A 19,091-nucleotide genomic window follows, 5' to 3' on the forward strand; every position below is an offset into this window, starting at 1 on the left:
GAATACAGTGTCCGTGCTCTATTATACAATAAAACTGGAAATTTTAAAAACCAGATAAGTTGGGCGAAAGCTGGAAATCCTACATCTACGTATTTGCCCAGTTTTACATAACATGAGTATAAAATGTATGTCAAGTAACGCAGAAAAGCATACAATGAAGATAAAGCATACATTTAATACATGACACATTTCTTTCAGATTCACAATTAGCCTAAATAGCTACAGAATCAGAAAATAACAGCCATCCCGGTCCCCGCGTTTCCCTCGGGCGTGGCTGCTGATCAGGCGTGCATGAAGCTCGTTAGGCTCACCTCCTGTTCCTATCTCACCTCCTGTTCCTGTCTCACCTCCTGTTCCTGGCTCATCTCCTGTTCCTGTCTCACCTGCTGTTTCTGGCTCATCTCCTGTTCCTGTCTCACCCCCTGTTCCTGCCTCACCTCCTGTTCCTGCCTCACCTCCTGTTCCTGTCTTACCTCCTGTTGCTGTCTCACCTCCTGTTCCTGCCGTTGATAACCAGCCACAGCTGCCTCGTGTTTTCTCCTCTGTTAATCTTGTACAAAAGCGTCTCCTAATCCTGCGCTCCCCCTTCGGTTATCGTTCTCTGTCTGTGCTGCTGCCCTGCCTGGTTTCCCCGCAATAAACATCCCCTACTTGGGGTTATTTACCAACGGCCTGCAAGCTTTCCGGTCGCTCCGACATGACAACAGCGTTATACTGTATTTTCCCCAAACTTAGGCTATACATAAAACATTAGTACCACTTTAATTGACGGAACACAAATTATGTAGCATTATGTTATTACTGCAGTAATTAACCACAAACTAAGTCTTACATACTGGTCTCTTGTTAATTTATCAATATTGAATAGTGACACATGTTTTATCTCAATATATTTATATATTATTATACAATAATATATTCGTTACTATATGTTACTTCTGTTCACCTTTGTGATCTACTGAAGAAACAAGTCATGAGTAACAGAAGGTCTCATATTTGTTCTTCATTAATGAATCATGACGCATCTTTTATCTGAAGTAGCGACTGTATTTTTTTCATGATTTGTCAGTAGTAACTGACTTATTACTACGTATTTGTGACCCGTTTAGTAAAATGTTACCAAAACATTTGATAGTCATTGTCTTCCCCTGGGCGATAAACATATGAAAACGAAACAAAATGAAATGAAAGTGATCTGCATCGCATCACAATAATTACATGGCCTCTACTTTCGGTTTCCTGACTTCACAGGCTGGGCGGCATGAAACGGTTATTAAACATCTGAGTCCAAGACCGGAGAAGCCAGTCTTCCTACAGTCAGATATCGTCAGGAACAGACAACACATCAGAGAACTGAGCTCTCTAGACAGGAGGCGGTTGTGCAAAATGACTAGAGGTTCGTATAATAATAATAATAATAATAATAATTATTATTATATTTCGAGCGTTCCATTCTTGAAAAATTCTTAGCAACACGGACCATACAACAAACGTATATTACGGATCCTATCTTTTATAATTATACAGCTGGTATGTCTGACTTTATACCCTTAACTATCAGACTGGACTCCTGCTCTCTGGTCGGATACCTTCGCTCAGCTGGAAGAGGACGAGCTGGAACACGACGACAGCTGGGCGTTTGCGTTCAACTACAGCCTGACGGAGACCCTGACTTACGCCGAGAGGAGAAGAGGCTGGAAGATCTACCGTCACCATGCTCACGGAGGGTGAGGCCACCTTTATAATAATAATTATGCCTACTTAAGACTACAAAAAATGAGCTTATAGAATTGCATAAGGTCCAGCGCAATATGAAAAGTGAATTTGGTCTGCTAACAGCCATGATATATGACTTTATAAACAGATGTGTTCTTGCGTTTACTCAACTGATTCACAATGACCCTTTCAGGACCTGTGATAATTGTTTAAATTTTAAATTATATGAATAATTTAAATAGTGTAATATGAGGAATGAATACTGAGCACATGGTATTTCGCACGATGAGTGACTGATCCGGAGGTGTCACTCATACATTTAGCAGTTTGAGGACCGGCAGGCCTGGGCCACAGACACCGGAGATGTGGATGATGAAGTATCTTTACGGTTCCCATTTCAGGTTCAGGTGCAGCACATGTTCCAGACAATGGTCCTCAGCCAGAGCTGTAGTCCTCTTCCGCTACCGCCTGCAGAGCTCTTTGTGCCGGGGAACCATCATCATGCGGCCCTTCGGCCAGGCCTGCCGCCACTGCGGCGGGGATTTTGAACGGCCGGGGTTCTCCCCAAAGGAAGTAGAGAATGTCTTGCTCTGCCTCTTTGATAGGATCAGGAAGAACTGCTACGGGGAGAGAGAGGAAGGCGATGAAGACCTTGACTCCATCTCCCCTGAGAAGGTGTGGACCAAACCCCATGAGAGCACGTTATGCGAGGCCTGCAGTCAAAACATCTGCTGCCAGGATAAGTAGTGCTTGCAGGGCCAAGCACAGGAAGGCAGGCATTCAGCAGGCCTGACTCTCTGTAGAGGGGACATGGGCTGGGGGATTGTGTGCTGCCTTGGAAATCGTCCTTTTTACCAGATAAATAACCAGCAGTAAGGGGTTTAAACCCTTGTGTTTGTAAGACTAATACAAGCCAATTACCCATAAATCACTGTATATAAGCAGACTATCTATACTCCGTAAAAAATAGTTTTGAATTCGACATTAAAATCAGCTTTTGAATGTAACTATATTTAAATGCATTTTAATGCAATAAAATATTTTTTTATTGTCTTGTGCTGTGTAATGTAAAAATAATTAAAATTCTTATGTTAAATGTTAAGAAATTTGAAGAAATCATGTACTAATGTAATCAGTATTTTTTGGTGTAACGAGTTTTGTGGTTAGTGCTTGTTAAAAAAAATTATATACTGTGCTCACAGAAAATCTGTCACAGCAGGAGCGACAGAAGGTACACAGGCTGGAAATTTTATTAAAGATACAATTAGCAAAAAAAATTTAAATGGATACGAGGGGTTACATGAAAGGAAATAAGGGAGGCAGGGATGCAGCCGGTCGGGGGACTGACAGGGCCAGCACTTAGTAAATGGAAGGTTTCACACCGGAAATCTAGTTTTACTGACCTGAAATGATAAATTTCAAGGGAACAGTTGGGCTCCTGTCCCCTGGAAGAAAAAAATCTGTTTCACACAACTTAATACTAAATATTAATTTTATACAGTTATTCATATGGTGAATGAACAAGATTTAGTGTTAAAAGACTTTTGAAGAATGTTAACCAACTGACCATAACAAAGCAGGAGCCAAAATGGCAACGGAAATGAAAGAACGAATCTTCTGTGTTGAAAGCAGCTTCCCAATGGCTGCTGAGTCACGTGCCGATGAAGCGTTTCTCTGCCGAGGAATGAAAGTTTTGGGTGAAGCCAGACACGTTCCTCCCTGCGTCACCAAAAAGAGGGTCGACATCCATGCAACTACATTCACAATAAAATAATAATAAAATACTTACAGAAATAGATGAGGGTATGCACTCTCGGTCCTGTTGCGAAATGTGTATTACAGGCATAATGTTAATTTAAAACATGCAATTTCTCTGTCCTGGATATGATTTTAATCTATATCCAGCCCTATAAGGAAGTCCTCCAACTTGCAGGGGAAATTTGGGGGTTGGTGGCAGAATTGGCACTCCAGTCACCAGAAAAAAACCACACTCTTCCATTCCACTCAAACTAGCCTGGTGCTGAAGTATCGCCCGCCCCATGGCCATGGTGCTGAGGTATCGCCCCCCCTACGGCCAGTGTTGCCAATTTAGCGACTTTGTCGCTAGATTTAGCGACTTTTCAGACCCCCTTGACGACTTTTTTTTTTTTAAACCACCTAGCGACAATTCTAGCGACTTTTGGACAAACCTTAGCAACTTTCCAAATGTCGCCAGTACTGTCCTGTAAGCGCGAGGTCTTGCTTTTCCGGTACAATTACTCATCTCCCTGTGTCTGCTCTGATCAGTGAGCGCTAGCTCCGGCTGAAAGGAGCAGCAAATTCCCGTGACCGCACGGCAGCTGACATAGATGTGAATGAGCTGCGCATGTGCAAACGAATAAGGAGAATAAGGAAAGCATTCTGTGGCATAAATTATATCTATTTTCATTTTATTTGTAAATATAACTGATAATATCACAACACATATGCTGTCTTTAACTTTTGTCCAACGCGATTAAATCCGGATTCCGGAATTATTTCATTGCAGAGGATGTAACTGCTGGTTAATAAGTTCCGTCGTGTTGTCTGACAGAAAATATGTAACGTAATTGATAACAGTTTTATATTGGACACGTGAGGAAGGATTAGGGAAAACACGCAGAATGCAAATACGACGTAATTACGTCTACAATATGCAAATATACAAGCGCAAACAATAACTATAAATGGGCTCCACTACTATTGGCCGCTGAGATTGTATTAAGTTACAGCTGGGGGGGCGTTTTGTACTTTGTATTTCAGTGAATCTTCCTGGTCTCCGACAGTATGGAATCAAGTTTTGTGTATATCAGAAACAACCCGTAAGTGTGGCAGTAATACAATTAAGCGCTTAAATTAGTTGTGGACAAAACCGGTCAGATTGGGAACCATTTCTGCGTATCTTTCTCTACTGGATTCCAGGCGAGTCTGAAAAATATGACTCCTAAAAGCACTTTGATTTTAGTGACTTGCGTGGCTTTGTGTGGCTCTAAGGGCGCACTGAGCGACAATGTGCTGGTGGTGCCAGGAGAGTACAGCCACTGGCTCAACATGCGTGCCATGCTGGAGGAGCTGGTGAACCGCAATCACAGCGTCACCGTGCTGGTGAATTCCGCCTCCCCGACGGTGGACTACACCCGCCTGGAGCGCTTCCACTTCGAGGTCTTCCAAGTGCCTTTCAGCAAGTGCCAGTTGCATGGCATTTCCGAGGAGCTGATCCGTTTCTGGATATACAATGCGTCCGACGCTTCCGTAATGGAAATTGCGTCTAAGGTCATAGAAGTGACGAGCCAAGCGACACCTCTGCAAATGCAAGCGTGCGACGCGATGCTCCGCAACAAGGAGCTGCAGGACAAGCTGAGACGCGGCAGCTTCCATGTCCTGCTGTCTGATCCCATGATCCAGTGCGGCGATCTGCTGGCCGAAGCTCTCGGGATCCCCCTGATCTACTCCTTAAGGTTCTCCTTCGGTTATACCATAGAAAGGTTTTGCGGACAGCTGCCAGTCCCGGCTTCTTACGTCCCAGCCGCCCCACTACAGTATTCCGACCGGATGAGTTTTGTGGAAAGATTAACAAACGTCTTAATGTATGCCTTTCATACCTCATTTTTTCACATCTACTCGATAGTCAACTGGAATAGATACTACAGTGACTTTTTGGGTAAGGTAAAAATTGGAGACAAAGAACATGTGTACAAAAATTATACCCAACAAATCAGACATTTGCACAATGAACGCTGATAGCAAATTTCTCGTGTACATCATAAATAAGAATTTTTTAAAAGTAATTCTAATTTAAATTGATCACATCACTATTTTTCGGTAAAGGTTACTTGAATTAATATTTATGCTTGTTTGTCCATTATGCCGCCATAATGTACGAGGATTGTCAAATACGTGCATGCAATACACAAGGCAAATTGTAATGGTGTTAGCAGCAGTGAAACTGAAGTAAAAAATGACAGCCATGCTGAATCAGTCAGTAGGCCGACATGGTGCAAGAGGGTCTAGCTGCAGGCGTCTGTAGAGTGGTATACGTCACCTCCACAGGAATCACGTGATCTTTAAGGACGTAAAGTGGTGCTCCGGTTAATGTTTATTTGCTGTAACACAGAGTTGAGGTCACTCTACAGGCGTCTGCAGCTGGACCCTTCTCACATGGTGCAGGACATGTAGCCGTACGTGTAGTTGCGTGTCCTCGCGATGAGGCTTGGTCTTATCTATCACAAGATAAGGTTTGCATTTAAAGTTCAAGGTGCACAGTTAATCATTCGGTATATTTTGCGATCTATCAAAAAATCAGTTTATAGCATTCCTAATCATCTGAAAGGTGGCATCAGACACGCGCGTCATAGTTGGGATTAAGGTTTTGCCCATAGAAATGAATGGACGGTCCCCACAAATATGAATACAGGTGTGTGCATTTGTGTATGTGTGTGAGGAACTTGCATCTTCTCCATGTCTTTTGCTCACCATGACGTGATGCTGGATAAATCAATAAAGATAGTGGAGGGTTCCCCCCCTCTTGCCGTTGTTGCCGCTGCTTCATTGAAGAATTCTCTATCCATCCTGTGCAGGCAGACCCACGACGGTCTGTGACGTCATGGGGAAGGCGGATGTTTGGCTGATTCGCACCTACTGGGACTTTGAGTATCCTCGGCCTTTGCTGCCGAACTTTCAGTTTGTGGGGGGGCTTCACTGCAAGCCGGCCAAACCGCTGCCCAGTGTAAGTGTCTCTGAAGCGTGCCTCAGTCGGGCAGCTTACGCGTGTCCAAAACTATTGATAACCACAACCTGATGTGTCAGGCGTTTCTCCACAGATGAATGTGTGAATAAGCACTTATTTGACATGGTCTCAGAGGAGAGCTTTGCTATGCAACACAAGAGAGGAATATCATTCTGAAATTCTCTGGGGATTTGCAGCAATACCTATGTTTTGGCTCGTGTGAATTTTGCATAATAATGCAAAGTACTCTGCAGTGAATCAGCCAAAGTTACTAAAATGATATGTGTAAGAGAGTCACCTTCAAAATGACAGCTCATTACATCACACTGTAAAACTGTATATTGCTGTAGTTCTGCTTGGCGGTTCCCCCACCTTCCGCACTGCGCTGGCAGCTGGAAGGTGGATGGAGAGAGAATTTTCAGAACATTACTGAACAGTTTTGAAAGCGATACGCGGCGATGGGTGACTTGCGGGCCATTTTCATTATTGTTTGTGTCGCTGCCATAAACCCTCTGAGGGAACCTAAACTGTTGTGTTTCAGGATATAGAAGAGTTTGTGCAGAGCTCTGGAGATGCCGGTATTGTGGTGATTTCTTTCGGAACGCTGATTCCGAACCTGACCCGGGATAAGGGGAACGTGATTGCTTCTGCTCTTGGACAGATCCCACAGAAGGTCGGAGCCAGACTATTATCCATACTATTCCATTTTCAAAACTATTTCAAACTCACTCCCATGTATGCAGCACATTTGCCTGGCGGTATTCATGCCTGCTACCTGTTCAACAACAGTAGGGCCCTCGTTGTTCTATGTCCTTAATTGAATCTTCTGCTCTGTAATGACCCAAGGATGTTCACTGTGTGTCTATGTTCTGCCGGCAGGTTCTGTGGAAGTACAGCGGGGAGAAACCAGACACCTTAGCTCCGAACACTAGAGTTTATGACTGGTTACCGCAAAATGATCTTCTGGGTAATGCGTTCACTGTCTGTAAAATGCCCACTGTCTCCTTGTCAGTCTTCTAACTTAATAGATGACATAGAATAACCCACCAATTTCTGTCACGTTGATAAGGTCACCCCAAGACTAGAGCTTTTGTTACCCACGGTGGCACCAATGGCATCTATGAAGCCATCTACCACGCCGTCCCCATGGTCGGCATCCCCATGTTTTCTGACCAGCCGGACAACATGGCCCGTATGAGGAATAAAGGGGCTGCTGTTGTCCTGGACTTTAACACCATGCGTTCCAAAGACCTGGTCGACGCCCTGAACACTGTGATCAACGTGCCGTCGTAAGCCAATCATGAGTGCCATTGGGGCAATAAAGTCAGAAAACTATAGCAGTGTATAATCTTAAGACAAGCCTTTCAAACTTAGGTTTACTGTGTAAAGTCACTAGCTATCCTGAAGCTAGAATGCCAGAATACATATATAATATATATATATATATATATTGAAAAATTGAATCAACTTCAGTTTAAAATGTAATGCAGTTTAATGTAATATACAAATAATATCCAAATGCAGTGACAAGATAATTTATTTTAAAGCTGTTTAATTTCCACTTTTAATTAATTTCTTGACTGTCTGAAGTCTCTTGGTTTTATCTGCGTCTTCATGTGATTTTTGCGCTCGCAGGTACAAGGAGAGTGTGACGAGGTTGTCTCGGATCCATCACGACCAGCCGATGAAACCGCTGGACCGCGCCGTCTTCTGGATCGAGTTTGTCATGCGGAACAAAGGAGCCAAACACCTGCGTGTCCAAGCTCACAACCTGACCTGGTTCCAGTACCACAGTCTGGACGTGCTCGCAGTGCTGCTGTGCAGTGCAGCACTGGCCCTCTACACCTTCCTGAAGACATGCAAGTATTGTTTCCGGTTGTGCTGCCAGAAGTCAAAAGCAAAGAACAAAACGGAATGATGTCTGTACTTTGTTAAAGAACTTCCTGTTAGATACTTTTGTACATACTTCCAGTAAGCAGTTAAACATTTAAACAATGTGCTATATATACAAATGATTGGTCTTGCCAGTACTGTAGCTCACTGATATAATTTTATCACTGCAACATAGTTAGTTTCCCTTAAATAGCTACTTGCTGTAATAATTATTCTGTCTCAGTAGGTGATTGAAGGAATTTCAGTAGGATGCTAATGGCATAAGTGGTGTTTTTTCTTATACAGCAAATGGAAATATTCTAATGTATATTGACCTGGGATTTGTAACATGTACATATGCAGCTATTAAATTACTTTTCCTCTTGGGGTAAATACCCAATTTGAAGTGCTTAATTAAAAATAAAACTTAATTTTTTATATTTTTAGTCTCTATGAATAAAAAATTAGGCAAAGCAGCTAAATCGCATCTGACCCAGTCAATGTTTCCCTGCATGACATAAATCCAGTTAGTGATTGATGTGGCGCTCCCCCTAGTGGACATTGGAAACCTTACACTCCTTAGAGGTAAATGTTCTTTTATTCTGGGACCAAGTAACAGTTCTAGTCTGTCACTCAAGTGTGTTTTTGTTTAAACTACTACTGAATTGGCTGTATTACAAACACTTAGTCACAGATGGTAACCTGTGGCGCCCCCTAGTGGCCCAGCTGGGTAATTATGAGGGGCTGAACTTCTGCGGCTGAGTAGTTGGTGATTCCACACAATGTGTCAATGGACTGGGAGGCAAACTGTGACGGTCTTTGGAACGCATTAATATTTACATGTATCTGCTGCCATTGGATCTCCTTTGTTCAGCAAAGTGCTCTCCGTTTGATAGTCACAGTTGAAGAGAAGCAAGCTGTATATGTATCTGAGAATCTATTACACTGATTCAAGTTCACACGAGTGCATCTTGGTGTCAGGCAGGGCCACCGACAGGGGGAAACCGACTCAGCCTGTAACCTTTAAATAATATGCTGGAATAATTTATGAAAAATACGTGTTTGTGAAAACTAGAGTGAAAATGGTTTGTCCTGTTTACGCCATGACAAAGCAAAAGTGTAATATTTAGCCGCCCCCCAGAGTTAAGTGTCAAAATGGCAGGTTAACCATAACCCTAATCATGTTCCATAAGGAGCATTGCTTAATAGGACACATCAGCCTATCAGATCGCAGAAGCAAACTCAAGCAATCGATCATTAGGCAGAATTGTAGTATTTTTAAGAACAGGCAACCTATGAACATCAAGCGCACAGTGATGTTGACTGAGTTATGCAGTACATACTACTGTTTTGGTAATGCATGGTATGGATGGGTGATACCATGGACTTTCTGATTCAGCATTTCAATATGGGTCTGCAACATCACTAATACTCGCGATGGAAGAGATCTGCGCTCCATCAGGAGAAACGTCGAATGTAAGTGAAGGAAGCAACAGCTGGGCGGCCACATTTTCAAAAGGGAGATGTTGTGGGTGGAAGGGGAAAAAGTCAGTGGTGTGGCAATACTTAGTCTGTTTAATATCTGACAGTCAACAGACTGGTTTTGTGAATTGTAAACTCTGAAAACTTATGCCAACTAAAACCGGAAATTCTGCTGACTTTTCAGCACCTGAAGCATCGCCATCCAATAAAACATACTGAATGCGAGCGCTTACAGTCACAGACGCCAGTAACGTCAAACCTGCACCCCGGAACAAGGAGTGAGGCAGTCAGAAAAATGACAGCAGTAAATCGTAACTTTTTGGGGGGGAGTGTGAACAATAAAGAATTCCTGTGTATTCATACTTATATAATGGCCACATTAAATATCATTATTATAATTGACTGTAAAGGCATTGTAGGCCCATATAAATTAGGGACGGGCAACTGGTAGCCGGCATCCAGTCCCTTGTACTTTTTTTCCCAGCCTGCTCGCCGCACAACAATTTTAAATGTATTATACCGCCGGTGAGATGACATATCCCAGCATGCTCTGCTGGTATGTGTATAATAGCCCCTTGTTTGTGTTAAAAAGCAGCAGAAGAAGAATAATATTGGAAGCTAGAAATAAGGTCATAAGCCCCATGTGTATAACTCACATATATCCATTGATTCGTCTATTTTATATACCCATTTGTCTTTGCAGGGTAGCGAGCGTCCTGAGCCCATCCATCCATTTTCCAAACCGCTTATCCTACTGGGTCGCGGGGGTCCGGAGCCTATCCCGGAAGCAATGGGCACGATGCAGGGAACAACCCAGGATGGGGGGTTAGCCCATCGCAGGGCACACTCACACACCATTCACTTACACATGCACACCTACGGGCAATTTAGCAAATCAAATTAGCCTCCGCATGTTTTTGGACTGTGGGGGGAAACCAGAGTATCCGGAGGAAACCCCACGACGACATGGGGAGAAAATGCAAACTCTGGATGGAGAGAATAACTCTGGATGGAGTGCCAACCCACCGCAGGGAACACTCGCACACCACTCACGCAAAAATAAGCAACTCAAATTCAGAAAACAACCAGAAGGAAAGCTCAAGGGGAGAACATGCAAACTCCACACACGCATCAAAGCCGGTGTTCTGTCGAGTTATGCTACCGTAGAGCTAACCGACAGCCCTAACCATAACCCTCACCCCCCAAAAATCCCTAAAACTTAACCCTAACCCAAACGGTGGAACTGCACATGAGCAGAAAGGCTCGATAGTACGTCTCGATAGCTGAACTCGTCGGAATACAGGGCCGGAGACTCCAACCCTGGTCTACAGGTTTTTTAAGTTTGGGAGCTACATCAGTGTTTCATAATATTAACTCAAAGCGCAATTACGTTTTGTTTTACATTATTTTCTAGATTCTTCCCATGTCATTCTTGGTACTCGTTGAAGACACTTCCTGAAAAACACTACAGAAAGAAGAAAACTTTTTTTAGCCAATCAGCAGCGAGCAGGAAGTCCACCGCCTACCCACAATCCCTTTGGCGCCTGTGAATCAGAATGAGGGAAGATGGCAGCGAACCCGAGCACAAACACACCTCTTTTTGAATGTCCATCATGGTAAGGCGTGGCAGCTGAAGTCGTTGTTTAGTTAATGGATTTTAAAATCTGTGACCATATGCATATGGCCTTGATAGTCGTGTGGAAATATGCGAGCTTCGTGCTCCTCTCGCACGCACCTAACCGATAGCTATCCACTGCCAGCAGCAGCCCTGCTTTGCATGTAGTCCGGAGCTCTAATCCTCTTTTGTGACCCATATTTGCTGCACAATGCGTTGTGTGGCGCCGCTGTGTTTTATCTTTGCTTTTAATAAACAGTTCATGGTGACTGCAAACTAGAGGCGCCACTGCCTTTATTAGTACCCGAACAATGGGTACATCATTACACTTAACTCCGTGGTCCCCGGTGCCAGCTGTTTCAAAGTTGCACTTTGGCAAGTTTTGTTCGTTGGAAGCACATGCCGTTCGTGCGTGGGTGTATGCATCAGCTTTTTAAAAACACTGAATTTCATTAAACCCGAAATTAAAAGGCTGCAAATAAACAACGCATTCGGAGTTTAGGCGCCTTGTTTACTAGACTGTTCGCGTTTCTAATAAGTTGTTAATGCAGTGTGCCGTCTCACAATATGTACTTTTAAATGTGACAGCGTTCGTCTCTCTTCATTGGTTTTTAGTTTTGGAACCGAATGTGCTTTATTATTTTTAAATGAATGCCAGTCGATTTGAATAAAGTGTCTGGTTAATGCACAGCTGAGAAGACATTACGTGGTCTTATTTTAGGGCAGGGAAGCCACAGCAAGGTCTGCATCTGGATGTGGTGAAAGGAGAGAAGCTGGTGGAGGTATGAGTCCGGGTCTTCTAACATTTAACTTGCAAAATATGATGAGCAGCGATACTGTTACATGGCCTTATCAGTCTGGTTCAGATACTGCCATGTTCTAGTGTGTGGCCTGGCCATACATTCCATTGCACCTAGTAATAAGGGCATATCTGATTTGTGCAGAAGTTGTGAATGTCAGTTGATGTCATCCTCTTCCTTTGGGGAGTTTTTTAGATGCAGGTCGTAAACTGGACAAGTGATTCTAGTTTTAATTTAGCATCTTAGATTTTCTTGGTCGATGTTTAGCCTGGGTTGGTCGCTAAGGACCATATTACCGCTCACTTTAATTCGGAGCTGGAATTCCAGCAGATATGACTCGCTATGCATATTTTTTACTCAATAATGAAAGTTCACCTGGATCAGCTTCACAGTTGATATCACAATGGTTTGGTCAGCCAGCCTAATGGGTGCCACGTTCCCCGGCTGTGTATGTACGCAGAAGCTGATCATCGACGAGAAGAAATGCTACCTGTTTGGGCGCAACCCAGATATGTGTGACTTCACCATCGACCACCAGTCGTGCTCCCGCATTCATGCCGCCTTGGTGTACCACCGGCATCTCAAGAGGGTCTTCCTCATTGACCTCAACAGCAGTGAGTGCACACAAACATGCCGTCCTCTCTTCTTTCTATGCTGGCAGTTCATTTTGGCCTTTGATCCTTAAAAGCCACCCTTTTAATGCATCGACCGGCTTATTTATAGTACTTTCCAAATAATGCAGTGGGTGATTTGGTGTAAATTTGAAAAAATTCATTGAAACATTCGCATTAGTATTCTGATACCACATTTCCGCTGTAGTGATGTCATCAGTCCTTGAAGCTCTGCCGTTGCTGCCTCAATGTCTTAGTTCCTCCGTTATCGGTTTAAATAGTTCTGCCTGTGTACTAAAGCTGGGGCACTTTTTTATGGTTGTTTCACACCAAGGCAGATTTTTCACTCAAATAAACAAAAATAACATAATTCTGAAAAATACACGTTTTTATATGAAGGTTTTTGTACCAAGTCTGACATCATTGCATTGGTATCCTCACCTTTTTCTCTTCACTTACTTGCCCATAAGAGAGACCACTGCTAGTGTTTGTCGCCAGTTTGACAGATTCTTTCGTAGGCAAACCTTTCTCAATTGTGAAAAATTCACATCGCTTTTGGTCTGAAAGTTTTTGATCCGTCAAATTCCGCATCCGAATATTTTGCAAATTTGTGTCATTTCTTCGCGTCGGGGTTGGTGTGAAGTGGCCTTCAGTTGTCTTCTTTTCAGTCGCTGATGGCTGCCTCTCTGCTCTGGGACTGAGTGGCTCCTGTCGCCCACCAGCTCATGGCACTTTCTTGGGTCACATCCGTCTGGAGCCTCACAAGCCTCAGCAGGTGCCAATTGACTCCACCATGTCTTTCGGGGCATCAACGCGAGCCTACACCCTGCGAGAGAAGCCCCAGGCCCCGGCCAGCGCTGCCGCCGGGGAGAGCAAAGCTGGGGAGGACGAGGAGCTCCGTGGGCTGCTGGGACTGCCCGAGGAAGAGACGGAGCTGGAGGTGCGTGTGTCTGCGTGCGCCCGAATGTCCGCATGCGTGTGTCCGCCCTCCTCTTTGTGCGTGGAAGAGGATGGGGATATGTTGGTTTTTACCATGCGTACTGCATCTGATAGAACCTGACAGAGTTCAACACGGCCCACAACAAGCGGATCTCGACGCTCACTATCGAGGAGGGCAACCTGGACCTGCCAAGACCCAAACGGAAAAGAAGGAGTTCCAGGGTCACTTTTAGTGAGGAGGAAGAAATCATTAACCCAGGTACACACACTGCTTCCCGCAGCCCCGCCATGTGCACAGACACACTGCTTCCCGCAGCCGCGCCATGTGCACAGACACACTGCTTCCCGCAGCCGCGCCATGTGCACAGACACACTGCTTCCCGCAGCCGCGCCATGTGCACAGGCACACTGCTTCCCGCAGCCGCGCCATGTGCACAGGCACACTGCTTCCCGCAGCCGCGCCATGTGCACAGGCACACTGCTTCCCGCAGCCGCGCCATGTGCACAGGCACACTGCTTCCCGCAGCCGCGCCATGTGCACAGGCACACTGCTTCCCGCAGCCGCGCCATGTGCACAGACACACTGCTTCCCGCAGCCGCGCCATGTGCACAGACACACTGCTTCCCGCAGCCCCGCCATGTGCACAGACACACTCATGCTACATACATTCACATGGGCACAGCGGTGGGCTAAATCGGCTCCGCAATAAATCGCTTCAGGCACAGACATTCCCGCAGCTTCATGCCTATCGCACCACAAATACAGGTTTCCAGAACTGCAGATGCGTGTTCTGATCTCTGCCCTTTATGACTTGTGCCACACAGAGGATGTGGACCCATCAGTTGGTCGCTTCAGGAACATGATCCAGACTGCAGTCGTTCCCCTCAAGGTAAACAGTTTCTTATAAGTAATAACTTTTGCTGTGGATGGGGCAGACGGCAAACAGGAAGTTGCTGTTGCTGTTGCGTTTGGCACTTTGTGATTTAAAAAAGATGACACCCTAATTTAGCGTAACCACCAGCTAAATGTCTGCCCTCTGCAGAGGAAGAGGTGCGACGGCCGCAGTGGGCTGGGCCTGGAGGAGGCGATGGCTCACCGCACACACAATTTCTCCTTAAGCGGAGGCCTTTATGGAGACCTGCCACCCACCAGTCACGAAACCGGCCCCCACCCGGCTGCTGCCCAGAGTGGATCCACCATCCTGGGGGGTCTGCCGCTGCCCTTCCCCAACCCCGCTCCGGAGGTGGATCTGGCCCCCGCTGCTGCCCAGCCACCCGTCACTCTGAATCCCACCCCTGCGCCTGGACCCTATGTCGCTGAGATGCACAACGAGCCTCGCAAGAAGAAATATGCCAAGGAGGCGTGGCCTGGAAAGAAGCCCACGCCCTCCTTGCTTATCTAGCTCTGCCCACCAAGGAATGGGCGGAGTCACTGCACAGTGGGCAGGCTTCATGGGTGTGTGTTTGCGCAGGATTGGCCGAAACGTGGGCTGAGGACGAAGTAGGCTTTCATTTGTGCCGTCATTTTGTGTGTTTCTTTATTCTTATTAAATCCTAAGGTCACACCAGTTGAATGCATATGAACTATTAACGGGTCACTTTTCTAAGTATGATCAGTAAAGGCTGAGAACTCGGCTCACTGAGGGGGTCGGTGTTGGAGCTTCCTGCCACTGCAGGGGCTGCTTCCTGCGGCATCCCAGCTGCCTCGTGTCAGAGAACCGCACATCCTGCTCTGTGGCAGCTTCACAGACTTAATGGAACTCCACGTCTGATCATATGACCCTGCTTCTGTGCAGTGACTTCCAGTTTTCATTTTTTTTTTGTATGTCTGTGTGTGAGAGATGACTTCCCACGACATGTGAGGACAGTGGAGGGTGTCGTCAAGATGCAATGGTTGCAGTCTGATCTCCGCGCTGCTCTATGATTGGAGGTTGCTCATTTCCGGACCTTGTGGGCGTGGCCGTGGTCCAGTTTTGATGGACCATCACCGTCTGCAGGTGTTTTGTTTTTCGATGTGGACACGAGGTGGACTTGATTTTATATTTTTATATTTAACGTGAGCCGCGGTGGGTTTTCAGCTGAACCTCATTGTGAAGGGTCTTGTCTGTGTGTTTGAATACTGCTTGTGTAATAAACATTCACACAAACACATCCAGTGTTGCAGTGACTACAGTGTTGGCAGTTTGCCAAGTCTCACGGTCTTAGTCTCGTAACACAATGCTGGGTTTCGACAGGCATGTCAGAAGTTTGATTACGATTGAACAGAATACTGATATAAAATGTGCCCTTGAGAGGTAAAATGGGCTATCCCACTAAAACAAAGTTTTGAGGAAATGAGCTCCAAAGTTGAAATAAAAAAAAAAAAAATCAGTGTGTCTATACCCTACAATTGATATATATCATAGGTAGCACAGAGGTATGACGTGGATAATAACTTATCCAATTGAAAATATTCAATAAAAAGGGGGTAGGGGTCAAAAATGTGGGATAGCCCACTTTACCTCTCAAGGGCACAAATATGAAATGAGTATTGGGCTTAAATAATCCGCTGAGCGTAGAGCTTTGTCCTCGTTCCAGTGGGCACAGAGGAGGGGCTCTGGATGGGCATCACCTGGAGCTTCTGTGTCTGGCCCAGTCTGTCCAGCGCCCAACAATCACCCCCCACCCCCTCCGAGGAAGCTGCCGCCCTCGTTACCCGAAGATCAAGCGAGTGTCGTGCAGATATATTTGTTCTTGTTGTTGGGTGGTCTTCAATCTGTCACAACTGCTCTTAGCATGAATGTAGCTCTAACTACACACTTTCTCACTGGTGCAGCGGATGTAGGGGTTCTCGGTGTCGCTCTATCATCACAGCTTCCCAGTCCTGGTCCTGGCACCCCCCCTGCCACTATGTGTTCATTCCAAGACACTCTGGTGGGGGGGGGGGAGGAATGGAGATCTGCTGTTTTCTCACCTTTATTTTCTGTGTTTCATATTTCACACATTGTCCTATAGATTGTCTTTTATTTAAGGCACAATGTCGTAGAAATTCCTGAGCCCTCTGTCTGGCACCTTAATCCGTAAAGGATCTTAAAACACTTTTTGGAAAAGTGGGCACAGATGAACTCAACGTAATTTCATTCCAAATTATGGCAATATCCGAGTTCATTAGTTTATGCTTGATTGCCGAACAAACGCTATGTCGCAAAGTACCTGTGGTGTCCAGTAGAGGTCTCCCAAGATCGTTGTCTGGCTGATTTTCATCGAAAATTGCTAACACCTTTTTTGCAATGTTGCTATGGTAACATTTAAGAGTACCTCATTATATTCCATTTTTAAGAAAAAAAAATGTAATTCTTTATAAATTACTTAGCAGTACCGCTGACTGTAACATGAAGCCTGTTGTTCTCTCTCTTCCTGTAAGCTTGTGTATTAGGCCAGGTTCAAACAATGTTTTATGTGAGATGCTATGAACCCGATACGCTCCTTAGACAGAAGCACTGGGTAAGTGATGGGCGGGAAGAGCGCTTCACTGGGTAAGGTAGTGAAAGTTGGTCTCAGAGTTCACCCCCTTGAATGACAGCGCGTGGCCGTTTGCTGAGTGATCTGCCACGTTTGTGTGCAACGCAGCAATTATTTCCAGTCTCAGCAATTATTCCATGACCAGTCTCTAGTCTGTATGACTTAATCTGAACACCCTGAAAATCTGTTTGCGGTGTTCTGTTACTTGGGTGTTCTAGCCAGGTTCTGTACTTTGAAGTCACGTGAAACGTGTTTTAATATGCAAACGCTGTGCCTCTATACGTGCGCTTTAATCTATACTATCACCCTATTAGACTCAGCGTTTGCTCTGAACCTGTACGCTGCTTTTCTTGTGCGTTTCAGTTGTTTTGTTGCTTAAACGATATTTGCTAGTGCTGTCACCTCGATATAGCATCAGTCTACATCGCGGTTCTGTCTGCCACTAAGAATATGATTATGTTGATCTTTCATTTTCAGTTTTCAAAACAATAATCCAGTTTTTATTTTTTTATTTTATATTTAAGCAATTTAAGATCCCCTCAGTTCAATAATTACCCATCTAATCATTTTGTGAGGTTGGTTGGTCACCTGATTCTGTCATATAATAACCCCTGTAAGTATTATATTCTAATTACAGACTTACATTTCCTCTTGGTGGGTATTGTATTACATCCCCTCAGCAAGATAAAAATATAGGGTTGTTAATTTTAGTATGGTTCTAAAATGTTTTACTTAAATGGTGGTTCCTATTAACTTCTGATACTCGTATAATTTTCACATTGATTAGCCGAGAGTTAACCTGTTACACAAATCTACGGAAAGTTCGTCTTGCATGACTACCAAGAAAGATGTTAACGTTATTGTGAAATGCTACCTTTACGTGTAGCTTATATAGTATAAACAGAGTGACGTATAACGCTCATAATAGTTCTTAGTGTGTATATTTGATGTATTGGATAAGCAGAATAATTGCCCCGTTCGGCTGGCCTCTTCTCGCTGTTTTCATTTCTGAGGTTGAGGTTTTACCACACTGTTGTTACAACTTCACTGCGGTGCCTAAAATTCCGCTCTTCAAAACCACGGCTCCATGTGTTTTGAATTATCTCCGTTATTTACTACGCAGTTCTTTGTGCCTTTTTAAAATGTTAATAATCAAAACACTCCCTAGAATGGCATTTGGATTTAAGGTCGCAACTGACAACAATGTTTCAGTAAGCAGCAGTGTCATCACTGGGAGATTTTCCATTGTAAGAGGAGAGAGAGATGAGAATAGGGTGAAAACAGCTGGCCTGAGTCTCCGATCAGTCCATTAATAAAAGAACCGAGGTGTAGCGGGTGGGGTCAGACAATGAGAGGCCGTTGGCCGGTGCGTCGCTTCGGCCCTCCCGGCCATCCAGTCGCATCCAATCAGGAGCCTCCGCCGGCCTCGTAACGTGTCCGGAATCCCCTCCGTCAGTGTGGCCGTGTCACAGTGCCATGTGCGCATCTTCGGCCCCGAACGACGTGTCACTGAAATATTAAGCGCATTCTGAGTAATATGACTTTGGGCAGCAGTTAGACAAGCGGTTTATAGGCCATAAACCCCGGCGCATTTTGTCTCTAGCCAGCAGATTTGCTGTCACTTAAATGGTGAAATCTGTGATATGAGTCATTTGTGTTATTTCCAGAAATGAAGAGGGCAGCAGGGATCACTGGCACCGTGAGAGACATCTAGACGGGCACACCCGCGCACAAGAGCGACTTCCGACCTACCTGAACGTGAAGCTGCGGTTGTAGGACTCCAAGGGGCATATGCGCCATAATTAGCAGTC

At 44.9% G+C, this 19,091-nt stretch overlaps 3 protein-coding genes and 1 long non-coding RNA gene across 5 annotated transcripts; 3 read left to right on the top strand and 1 right to left on the bottom strand.

Moving 5' to 3' along the window:
* Positions 1–1,251: 1,251 nt before the first annotated feature.
* LOC125718870 (receptor-transporting protein 3-like) lies at positions 1,252–2,769 on the top strand. Its single transcript, XM_048993100.1, has 3 exons — positions 1,252–1,396; positions 1,562–1,727; positions 2,118–2,769. The coding sequence occupies exons 1-3, from the start codon at positions 1,387–1,389 to the stop codon at positions 2,461–2,463; spliced, it is 522 nt and encodes a 173-aa protein (XP_048849057.1). The 5' UTR covers positions 1,252–1,386; the 3' UTR covers positions 2,464–2,769.
* A 168-nt stretch (positions 2,770–2,937) lies between these two features.
* Positions 2,938–3,884, bottom strand: LOC125718871 (uncharacterized). Its single transcript, XR_007384960.1, has 2 exons — positions 3,284–3,884; positions 2,938–3,161 (listed from the first exon to the last, which is right to left on the bottom strand). It is a non-coding gene; the product is annotated as an uncharacterized LOC125718871 (long non-coding RNA).
* Positions 3,885–4,671: 787 nt separating this feature from the next.
* On the top strand, positions 4,672–8,814 carry LOC125718865 (UDP-glucuronosyltransferase 2C1-like). Its single transcript, XM_048993090.1, has 6 exons — positions 4,672–5,395; positions 6,312–6,460; positions 7,002–7,133; positions 7,340–7,427; positions 7,530–7,749; positions 8,096–8,814. The coding sequence occupies exons 1-6, from the start codon at positions 4,672–4,674 to the stop codon at positions 8,376–8,378; spliced, it is 1,596 nt and encodes a 531-aa protein (XP_048849047.1). The 3' UTR covers positions 8,379–8,814.
* A 2,217-nt stretch (positions 8,815–11,031) lies between these two features.
* Positions 11,032–15,930, top strand: LOC125718866 (nuclear inhibitor of protein phosphatase 1-like). Of its 2 annotated transcripts, none has more exons than XM_048993092.1 (7): positions 11,032–11,430; positions 12,151–12,211; positions 12,690–12,843; positions 13,509–13,780; positions 13,894–14,038; positions 14,605–14,669; positions 14,823–15,930. In XM_048993092.1, the coding sequence occupies exons 1-7, from the start codon at positions 11,381–11,383 to the stop codon at positions 15,180–15,182; spliced, it is 1,107 nt and encodes a 368-aa protein (XP_048849049.1). In that variant the 5' UTR covers positions 11,032–11,380; the 3' UTR covers positions 15,183–15,930. The 2 variants fall into 2 exon arrangements, with proteins under 2 accessions (XP_048849049.1, XP_048849050.1); XM_048993093.1 differs by having other exon boundaries at positions 11,040–11,430; positions 13,563–13,780.
* The last annotated feature ends 3,161 nt before the right edge of the window (positions 15,931–19,091 follow it).

This window comes from Brienomyrus brachyistius, chromosome 23, assembly GCF_023856365.1.
Source record: "Brienomyrus brachyistius isolate T26 chromosome 23, BBRACH_0.4, whole genome shotgun sequence".
NCBI classification, from domain to species: domain Eukaryota; kingdom Metazoa; phylum Chordata; class Actinopteri; order Osteoglossiformes; family Mormyridae; genus Brienomyrus; species Brienomyrus brachyistius.